Raw genomic sequence first — 12,069 nt, 5'->3', positions numbered from 1 at the left:
GATATTCTGTATAATCAAGCATATTACGTTACTGGTGACAAAACTTTTATGAAGGACTACCACGTCTACATGCCCGCTCACGCAGTTAAGATCGACGGTGTAGTCACCGCTTAAGTTTGTCATGTGTGGATCTACTGAATCATGGGTTTGTTGTTTCAAGGATCCCTTGCTTTTGTGAGCTAAGATTTTGATTGGCAATCGCACTGGACGGGACAAAATGGTGTATCCTCTCAAAATTCGTGTGAGGTAACCGTTGGCAGGAGACTCCACCTAACCAGGCCCTGCGTACAAAAAGCGTCTAAGAAATGTGAAGCATCACTTAAACAATGCTCTTAGTGTAATCTTTTACAGCTATACTGAATAGAGCTTCGCCACTCACGACGACAAATCATTACGCTCACTTGACTCAGGAGCGTTACTTTGATTATCTCCATGTGGGGACATCTTTTACTACTCCCAAAACTATAGGCAGATGAGATTACTTGTATAGAGTTACATTTTTCTGATGAGAGACCGCCAAATATACCAGCTCGAGGAAGCTCTGATACAGAGTCCTAGTAATTTTAGATGAAACAAGGAATTTCCAACGCTTCTAGAAACTACAAAAGTCTCATATGTCATTTCAATCCATTGGAACTCCTATCATGACTTATACTATGCTTTATCCTCACATATTTTATAAAATAGATCACGATTTCAGTGCTCCCCTAAGCTTAGCGCCCTTGGCGGGGATCAACCCGGCCAACCACACACTAATGCTTCCAAGCTCCTAAGATTACAAACGGGGCTTTTGTGTGCTTTAAAATTGTAATAAAGATTATACAAACGGAGCTGGTGTGAATTTTAAGGTACCGAAGGGTTACCAAACACACTCATTCCAACCTTTCAACTTATTGAGGGTGCACAAACAGTACGGTGACCTCTGAAGTTGTTAAAAGTGCAAAAATGAAACTACACTGTACACTTTTTGTCTTGAAGATGCTAATCATTCCACGCGAAAAATCGTTCGAAATTTCGAGTTACTTTACAACAGCTTTTTTGTATTCTTTCACTAAACTTAGAGTACACAATTAGAACTTCTTCTTCCAAACCATAATCACTTCAACAAGTTGCATTTCTTCACATCGAAGTTGTTTTATGTCAGTAGATGCAACACTTCGTTGATAGATGGACGAGCATTACTAATTTAGAAGTCTATTACTGACGTATTATTTGATCTTCAGTATACGGGTAAAAAATACTAGTTTCCCATTTTGACCAGAAGCACTTATAGGCCTTGTAGATACGACATAAACCAAAACAATACCACGCGATTTGTTATGTTTAGCTTCGAAGTGAGCTGACTGAAATAGGAAGTGCATATGTCAAAGATTCGTTTGCCATTATAATCTACAAAAAATCATTTAGCAATGTCCCAATAAAATCCGACTTGCAGTTATGACTCATTAACATTTCAAACAGCAATGCATCTTGTGCATTTCATAAAATTTGATCACTAGTTTTTATTGGTTTATTTCTTTATTTATTTATCTCTTATCTTCGGTATACACCGTAGACACCTTTTAGCACTTTATATTACTTATTAATAATTTATATCTATGCTTGGAAATGTTAAAATCAAATATTGAAGATGTTTTGTTAAATCTGCGGCAACATCTTTACAGTGGATTATTTTGTTCATATGAAATGCGTGTCTAGGGATCTACAACAGAGTGGGGTTACGAAGAACACGGGGAGGCGCATACAAATTAACGCCCGAGAGAAACTCTGGACTGTCGATATTACCTGACAGCAAGTCGAAAACAAAAACTCTTTGCAGGAAGATGCGGCGAGTCGCAAGAGTCTGCAGACCGAGTGGCATACATCTATCGGCGTAAGGAGGCAATACAACTGGATCATTCCATGGAAGTTTCCTGAGAGAGAATCGCACAAAACATCTTTGTATACGTTCTAGTCGGTCACTTTGAACGGCATGGTATGGTGCCGACACTTGCACAGCATACTCCAGAACACTTCTGATCAGGGCACAGCAAAGTGCTTTTAGTGCGTAGAAATCACCGAAATCTGCCGTTTCCACTTTAAGAAGCCCAGCATTCCGAAAGCCTTAGCAGTTGGACCACAGGACGCACAGTAGTAACCCGATCAGAATGAAATAACAAGATTACAACAGAACACAATTTTTGTAAAATATTTTGTTATAAATTAGGTCTCGTTAGTAGTTAAAATAACAGAAATTTATAATAACTAACAATGCGAGACATAGTTTTGGAATATTTCTATTATGTGTTTCTGATCAGGAAGTGGGTACGTTGTTCCATTCAGTATTGTTATTAACTTTTTGAATGTGAGAATTACAACGTTGCTAATGTGATAAATCTCGAGACAGTCGAAACCCAACTCCAGAAAAAGCAAAATTCTCTCTTGCCATAAGCACTCCGAATCTGAGGTCCTCGAAATCAATAGATATTCATCTAGGCATTCATTTCTATTCTATATGTCACGGTATTCCTTCCAGGAATAGAAATAACGGTTTTTGTGTGCAATTTCTAGGCAATGTTTGTTCAAAATTGCTTCCAAAGATAAGCATCAAAATAACTAAGCATCAAAATATTTTAATATAGATGGTCCAACCTATGTCAAAACCAGTCCGAGTATGATTGACAGAATACAACACACGTCAATTATGTCCCTTAATTTGCCTCAGGATTAGGATTTTCAGCTGTAGGGTTCGTAGTACCGACCCATTTTGGCGAGAACCGGTAGTGCTGTACTGAAACCCCGGTACTCGATTTTTTTATTTCAAAAGATTCAAGAAACGCTTTAAAGTAAAATTGATTGCTTAAACTGATGTCTCATTGCAGCAGAAGGTATTTTTCGAATGCGGTACTCTTTTATTTCGAGATTTAGGCTGCTTTGAATTCAATAACTACTAAGCGGTGCGACATTCGTCGACTTCAGCAGATTTTAAATGTAAGAAACCTTAATATCAACAGTAGATCTAAACGAGAATGTAAATCCATGTACGGTGGACGCATTTTATCTCGGCATTATCGCTTTGCTGTAAATTGGTTTCGACTTTTATGCATATACCAAGGCTCATAATCTCCTGTAAACTATGGAGTTTGGAGGACTTTTCCGATCACGAAAAAATACGAATCACTCCATTCGAAGCACTCTCCAACCAACTCTAAAATTGAAAGCTCCTAAATCGCTGTTCCTTCTTTTATAGCTAAAGATTTAAGCTCAAGCCAAATACAGACATGACTTAGGCCACAGCATTATTACGCGCCAGTGGCGTAGCCAGAAATTTGGTTTGGAGGGGGTTTTGATGAAAATCGCAATTTTTTTGAAAAAATGCTAAAATTTAACATGAGTTTGATACATTATTGAAAACTCAAAAACATAAGTAGTCTAACAGATGTCATTCCAGTCTACAAACAAGAAGGATCAACATGGAACAGTTTTCAAACCTCTATAGATTATTTTCTTGTATAATATGTCAATGAAGTCAAAAATTGCGATATTTTAAAGTGGGATAAATAATAATAACCTAATATAATAATCCTTGACTTTGAAGGTTTGACAACTTCGGGAAGTTGTCAGCGCCTGCTTTGATATAGAAATTTTAGTGATTAACTATCATAGAGGTAATTATGGTGAATTAATTTTTCAAAAATATTAAGAGACATGGTGCCTTCAGCAAAGTTTTTGATAATGTCATTTCAAACAATTTTGTTGAAAATATGAAGGCTACATGAATTCAACATATAGGGATTTAAATGGACTGGGCCTGCTATATTTCTTCTTAGTGAAGAAAAATTTAGGTGAAAACTATTTTTTTCTGCGCTACGGATAAAATTGTTTGAAACAATCATTGCGAGTTGAGAACACAAAACCTATAAATTATGGATGGATGGAACTGAAACTTGCGTTTCAACTTCATCTCATCAGAATCCGACACTAACTTGGTGGGCGGACTAAGCTAGCGCCGAATTGATGCTAGCTCCTGAAAATGGAATCACTCTTTGTGTTTTTGAGTCCTTTTAATATCTGGGAATTATTTGTTTTAAATCCAGTTCCCTTACTTTCTTTGTAAGCTTCAAAGACACCTTGAACGCAATGTGAATTTATTATTTAATTACCGCAGAAGAGATTTATCAAATATAGTAATTTCAGAATAGCTTGTTGAAAAGGTTTTCTACTACTATATTTCGATACTCTGAATATGTGGGATATTTATGTCTTTGACAAAGTTGTTTGAAATAGCACTTTCGAAAACTTTGCTGGAGACATTAAGTCTCGACCCAAATTTGGTTGAAGAGTAATTCTTGTCTATAACTACTTCTAGGACGATAAACCGTCAAAATTATTCTATCAGCAGATGAACAGTTTTACGTTTTGAAATTCTTCAATGTTACTTAACATCGAAATTTGGCAGTTTCGAATGAATGTGATCGTGACCGTTAAAAATTTATCGGGCATTAATTTTACTTTTCTTCATTAGTCAACCTCACAACTTGCAGTACGTAGCACACAAAATTTTAGTACGCCATTCATTGCATCCTGCTAAGAGGCTATTGATATAGTTGATAATACAACAAAAATCCAATGCTCATAAAACCGATCCTGACCTGCTAGAGACAAAATTACATCAGCTTTCAACTAGTTTCTGAAATGTTATTCTTGTTGTTAACCATATTGAATTGTTGTCTAAACTCTACACAATCTAAAAAAATACATTTTCAGCAAATGTTGAAATGTATGTAAGTTTTCGGTAAACAAGCTTATATTTAATATGCAATCAACCTATTCAAATTTAGATTCCCATTCGAAAAATTGTCTCTAATCCATATTTTGAAGCATATTTCCAAAAATGAGCTCATAATAATTCAGACAGTTATTTTATTTTACATTGAAGTAATTTGACAACTATGGGATTTTGGCTAAGAGATAAGTTACAAGATCCCCTTCCCACAATTTTCCAAAAGTTCTCATGACGCTTTAAACACAGTTCTCAATGTAGTGATCAGAGAATATTTTTCCAAAAATATCTTGTGGAATATTAAATTAAATTCGCCAGCATCAATTTTTTTTTCAATCCAATTAATTTTGGTTTGGGGGGGGTTTAACCCGCAAACCCCCCCCCCCTGGCTACGCCAGTGTTACGCGCCACCTAGTGAATAATTGGAACCAATCAGAATGTCGCTAATAAAAAAATCAAAGCAAATTTTTACTCTTATGATAGATGTGAACACTTTGAAATTTAGCAGAAGATAGTATGAATTTTATTTTGAACGAATAGTGCAGGAATTTAATTATATCATTCTGTGCAACAAGAGTTAGTAATATTTAACTTTTAGAATTATTATGATGATGGCACAACCTCATTTTCCCAAAAAGGCATAAGCTATACGATTTATCTAGGAGATAATTAAATATAATCAAAAGCCATCTTGCAGACCGATATTTGGAAACGGATCCCGCTATAGTCTATATATTTTTCATAAAAAAAATTGTGGTACCGAAAATACCGGTACTGGCTTTTGTTAAGTACCGGTATCACGGTACCAATAATGAGGATTTTCGGTTTCGGTATTTCCGGTACAACAACCCTATTCAGCATATTTTACAGGATATTTGATTCATGGTTAAGAATCTCTCGAGGGGTGATAGGGGATCAAATTTGGGCAAAAAATCGTTCTACATATACCATCAAATCTCAACCGTTACATAATTACTGAACTTTTTCTGCAAATAACTTGTTTGTCTTAAAAGATCACTAACTCAAAAAGTATACTTTCTATACCAATTCCATTTGAAATCTGAGAAAATCTCCTACTAAACAAAGTCCTCACATCTATCACCTAATGGAAGCAAGTAACCTTTTGGTAGCGAAATAGTCGAAAGTAAGTGTTTTGAAGTAGGCTTTTGTTGATTATCAAAATAATGAATTAAGAACATAACAATACCTATTATCCAAAAGTTGCGCTTCAGAATCATTCATAACTTGATCTTGAATATCACATTCCTATCTCTTTTCGTTTCTTTGTAATGTCATTATTAAACTTTTTGCAGTCGACTAGTAGCTGCTTAACCTTCCGGCAGTCGCGCTAGTGCACTGAGTGCACGCTGCTCTGAAAATCTAGCGAAATTGACTTACGGCACCCGCGGGTGCTCGTTCACTGAGCCATTTGCGCGACTTCCGGAGGGTTAAAAGGCTCTAGTTTCAAAACTATGTTTCATATTCTTATTTTCAAAGATTAATTGAAAAGATGAGAAAATGTTGTTCTATCGCATAATGTACAAATATCTTTTAGTTAGTAGAAAAATAGTTTACTTCCAAAACATTACTTAAACTTAATAACTGGAAGATATGAGGACATCATTTAATGGAAAATATTTTCATCTTTCCATCAAATTTATTAACAGAAAAAGTTTAATAACTCTATAATGGTTGAGATTTGATGGTATGCGTTGAACGATTTTCACCCAAATATGGTACCCTATCACCTCTCGAGAGGTTCTTCACCTTGAACCAAGTCATACGCTCTGCATAATCATATTACGAAATTCAGTGCATTCATGGAACTTCAAGGAGATTCTGTGGAATCCTGACAGATTTTACAAGACCTAGAAATTTAGGGAAACCCTACTATCAGAATTTACTAAGAAATCTCTCGCAATTGCGACGCAAATTCGATAAGCTTTGAAGTTATTTTTACGCTTCTTCTTGAATGTCAATGGGAAGCAACTTCCGCCAAATTATATTGTAGCTATATTTCAATATTACTTCTATTAAATTGATAAAAATTCAACATAGTTTAATTAGACCTAAATGATAATACGGGGTATGCTACACCTTTTAATTCCATTAGTGCTACACAATTTCGTTGATATTCAGATTAGTGAGAGTTTAGTGATAAGTGCGTCTCGACGACAATTCCTTTACAGTTCGTTATACTTTGAAACTGTCTTCTTCCTACGCACCTACCCAACCCATGTTGATCCCTGCCAAACTGGTTCCTGATGGTTATGCTGTTGAACTCCCGCAGTTTCCACGGCACGGACGAAAACAACAAAAAATCTCCACACAACTATGTGTACCGCGTCCGATCGCTTGAGTCCAGCGCACGCACTCGAGCTCGGTGCCCGAAGCAATCCACATTTGTCAACTTCTCGGAAACCCCGTATCTTCAGCGCTCGACAGGCAGACACAATCGCGAAATAGATAAAGACCGATACTGAAGGAATTAAAGATCAATTAGTTTGCCAGCAATTATCCCCTTCGGTGTCGCCGCGGCCATTTTCCATTACCGGTCGAACCTAAACCAAACAAACCCATCGCGTGCATCACATCGCCGGAGAAGGCAAGGAGAGGGTAGATGCGAAAAAAAAATCAGACTGAAATTAAATCAACCTCCCGAACAGTAGCGCGTAATCATAAAAATGGCAAAAACGGTGCTCCGGTCAAGCCAGAGCGACGAACATCTTTATGAGGCTGATGATGATGATGATGATGATGAACGATCGGACCTTTTGCGGATTTGCTCTCGTGATCGTCCCTATCTCGATAAGGATTGTCTTCGAGGCTTTCATCGTCGATCGCGTTTTTTTCATATTGCTGCTGTTACTAAAAACAGATCGAATTCCTCTTCGCTCATCTGTCATCTGTTTACGCAAAAATGTACCACCAGCACATGAGGCTGCTAGGAGGATAGAGCTTCGCTCGCTTTTACCGCTATTGATAGCTGGAGCAGTCACACACGCACGTACACCACCAGTTAAGGAATTTTCGATATTATTTCTACTATTCCCCTGGTAATTCATAGAAATTTCTAATTGTACCTTCAACTACACCTCGTCCCGTCTGTCCCCTCTGGCGAATGACTGCGGTTGCAAATGCGACCGGCCGATCACCAATTTGGTCTCCGTGGACAGGCGAGCAAAAAGTCACAGACAAAGATAATAGCTTACCTGTTTGGACGCTAACTGCAATTTAGTTGCAACCATCAGACACATTTGGCCAAAGAATTTCGAAACTTTCAATTATGTTGTTCATAAATCCATTCTGTCACAAGTGGGTTTGCTAATGAGCGTACCGCCGATCCCCTCAGTTCTAGTTGTAGTGACCCGAAAGGGGTGAGACGAAACGTGCCATGTCTGTGTCAATAGACAGTTATGTGAATTTCTATTCATACAAACATACACGTTTAGCTACGTAACCGATTTCTTTGAACTTTCTCATTTTCTAAATGCGCGTATTTGTGTTTGTTTTCGCAGATTCTCCAACGTTGGCTTCAAATACTATCTGGAAAGCCCAATCAGCTCGTCCCAGCGGCGGGAGGATGATCGGATAACTTACATCAACAAGGGACAGTTCTACGGGATCACGCTGGAGTACATCCACGATCCGGATAAGCCGCTCAAGAGTCAGACTGTGAAGGTAAGTACAACCCGCTTCCTACTTCCGACGACCCGTTTAGGACGAACCACTCCAATCCTATCATCATATTCATTGATTTGCATACCTTTTCCCGTCTTTTCTTCCCTACTACCCTCCTATCGCGAGTAATCGGAGACGTCACATTCAATTGCGGATAAAAAATATTCAATCTATTATCTGCAATCCTTCTCGAAACGATCAACAAAAAGCGCTTCTTCCCTCTTCCGTTCGGTTACTTTATTGTTGTGCCGTTACTCCTCTGGACCCATTCGTTGCTACCGGTTCTTCCGTACAAAAAAAGTATCTTCTTTCCTGCACTTCGTCGGTGATTTTTTCATCCTTTTACACGGATCAATGATGTGACGAAATTTCGGTGATCCCCTCGTACCGTTCTGCTTACTCATCCCATCTGGGAATAATCACCGACAACTCTCGTGTGACTTTTGTTAGCGAAAGGTGTTAGAACGTCGCTCCCTGTTCAAAAATTAAACGTCCGTCGCCGGATCGGGAGGGCTGATGCTCTCTGCATGCCAACAAACAATCTCTGCTGCCGGAGCCGGATGAACCAGTTAGTCCTGTTTTTGGGAACGCGCTCGAGAACAAGTGATTCGCGGGCACCGGTGTGGTGGTTTGCCTTGACCCCACACACCGGTTGGAACTCTACTCGACTCACCTCGTGCCCGACTTCCAATTGGAAGCGCACATGATTAATAATCACAGCCACCGGTAGACCATCCCGTCAGCGGCAGACACCACCGGCAGGCAGCAGCCAGCACCTTCTGCGTTTGTTTATTTTGTCCGTACCGGCGGCGTCGGCAGGAAAAACTCGTTTTCAGATATTCTGGTTTGTTTTTTCGTGCGAAAAGTTACTCCTCCTCCTCCTCCTCCTCCGCCGATGATATCGTTAAGGGAAAAAAAAGTCTGACACGCGGAGACTTTAGCCGAAAGAATGCGGCCAGAGGGGTTGCTTAGCTCACGAATGCCGCCGTCGCTAAAATTCCATTCTGGTCGGGACCGGTAAGTTCCACCGATCAGTCGGTCGGTCGGTTTAGGTTCAAGTAATTTATGCACCTCTGTGCTACCGGTTCAATTATTACCACTTTCGGGTAAAACTGGTTCGCCGATGGCGGTACTACGGTTACAGTGCGGTAGCGGTACATGGTGTCATCATCACGTTCACGGGTGGTTAAACCCGCGCCCGCGGACGGGGCACCTACGCGCACCGGAATTGTGGTGAAGTATTCGAGCAAATGGATAGCACTTGAATTCGTTGCAATATGAACGCATTTCTATCCATTGCTGGGGTATTCGTTTTCGTTAATCAGGAGCATTGTGTTAGACGAGGACACTTGACACATTAATAACCTTAAGCCATTCACAGCGCTATTTTTTCCAAATTATAGGAAAATGTTTTTATTGGTATTTAGTTTGGATATTCGATTCGTAATATTTTTTGAAATAGTTAAAAAAATCTCGAAACTTAAAATAGATCCTCATCCATATTTACCAGACTCATTCGCTTTCGGTACACGAAAGAAGACACTTAAATTTGAAACTATCAGTTTCTTCATCCTCGCTTAACTTTTAAACCTGATTCACAAATAGGTTTAAGCCTGGCTTAAGCGTTAAGTGAAAGTTAAGATATCGACCCTAAGAGCACAATGACAATTTCAAGAATCATGTTTTAAGATAATCCCAAAAAGAGATTTGATTAGGTTTATCATTGAATATCGAGGCATTCCCTGAATCGTACAAGCCATACCAACTGCTCACATCGTAACATTGAACACCACTGTTAGGTCGTCAGTAAGTTTCTGGTTCAACGGTACTTGAAAACCAGAAGCAATACATGCAACGGCAATTTCGAGGTAAAATTTTATTAATAACCTTATATCATATAGTAAATTTTTAAAATTACTAGCTAATACCCGTCGCGCGTTGCTGCAACTTTCAACGAAATAGGAGGAAAACACCATTTGTTCCGAAGCGCCATCTGGCGGACAGATAATCCCCAACTAATAGCACACAAACACGCTCCATAACAAATGCCTACTATGTGCAAATTTTTACAGCAATCGGTTAAGCCGTTTGGGAGTCTATAAATCATATACATACAAACATTGACTTTTATATATATAGATAGATAGATAGATAGATAGATAGATAGATAGATAGATAGATAGATAGATAGATAGATAGAAGATATACAGGAGCGGATCCAGAAAAAATTTTCGGAGCGGGTCCGAAATTTCGATTTTGAAATGTTCATTGTAAAATAAATAATATGTAATACCCTCATTTAATTAAAATCAGCTTTGGTGAACGAATCGGATTTGGAATGTTTTAGAATTTAGAATGATTTTAAAATAGAAACTACTTTAAAAATTTCTCATGAAGTTAAAAAATTTCGGGGGGCGCGGACCCCCAAGACCCCCCCTCTGGATCCGCCACTGTATATATAGAAGATAGATAGATAGATAGATAGATAGATAGATAGATAGATAGATAGATAGATAGATAGATAGATAGATAGATAGATAGATAGATAGATAGATAGATAGATAGATAGATAGATAGATAGATAGATAGATAGATAGATAGATAGATAGATAGATAGATAGATAGATAGATAGATAGATAGATAGATAGATAGATAGATAGATAGATAGATAGATAGATAGATAGATAGATAGATAGATAGATAGATAGATAGATAGATAGATAGATAGATAGATAGATAGATAGATAGATAGATAGATAGATAGATAGATAGATAGATAGATAGATAGATAGATAGATAGATAGATAGATAGATAGATAGATAGATAGATAGATAGATAGATAGATAGATAGATAGATAGATAGATAGATAGATAGATAGATAGATAGATAGATAGATAGATAGATAGATAGATAGATAGATAGATAGATAGATAGATAGATAGATAGATAGATAGATAGATAGATAGATAGATAGATAGATAGATAGATAGATAGATAGATAGATAGATAGATAGATAGATAGATAGATAGATAGATAGATAGATAGATAGATAGATAGATAGATAGATAGATAGATAGATAGATAGATAGATAGATAGATAGATAGATAGATAGATAGATAGATAGATAGATAGATAGATAGATAGATAGATAGATAGATAGATAGATAGATAGATAGATAGATAGATAGATAGATAGATAGATAGATAGATAGATAGATAGATAGATAGATAGATAGATAGATAGATAGATAGATAGATAGATAGATAGATAGATAGATAGATAGATAGATAGATAGATAGATAGATAGATAGATAGATAGATAGATAGATAGATAGATAGATAGATAGATAGATAGATAGATAGATAGATAGATAGATAGATAGATAGATAGATAGATAGATAGATAGATAGATAGATAGATAGATAGATAGATAGATAGATAGATAGATAGATAGATAGATAGATAGATAGATAGATAGATAGATAGATAGATAGATAGATAGATAGATAGATAGATAGATAGATAGATAGATAGATAGATAGATAGATAGATAGATAGATAGATAGATAGATAGATAGATAGATAGATAGATAGATAGATACATAGATAGATACATAGA

The 12,069-nt window shown here is 37.2% G+C and overlaps 1 protein-coding gene across 4 annotated transcripts in view; it reads left to right on the top strand.

Annotated features, from left to right (window-relative positions):
- The window catches only part of LOC131691722 (protein grainyhead), a 774,648-nt gene that overhangs the window by 647,348 nt on the left and 115,231 nt on the right, over positions 1–12,069 (top strand). For all 4 annotated transcript variants that reach the window (XM_058978335.1, XM_058978337.1, XM_058978338.1 and 1 more), the window contains one exon: positions 8,281–8,443. In XM_058978335.1, coding sequence (XP_058834318.1) covers positions 8,281–8,443 — 163 coding nt within the window. The remainder of the gene's footprint in view (positions 1–8,280; positions 8,444–12,069) is intronic.

This window comes from Topomyia yanbarensis, chromosome 3, assembly GCF_030247195.1.
Source record: "Topomyia yanbarensis strain Yona2022 chromosome 3, ASM3024719v1, whole genome shotgun sequence".
Taxonomy (NCBI): domain Eukaryota; kingdom Metazoa; phylum Arthropoda; class Insecta; order Diptera; family Culicidae; genus Topomyia; species Topomyia yanbarensis.
The sequence above is the reverse complement of the archived record's forward strand: the minus strand, read 5'-3'. Positions and strand labels throughout refer to the sequence as shown.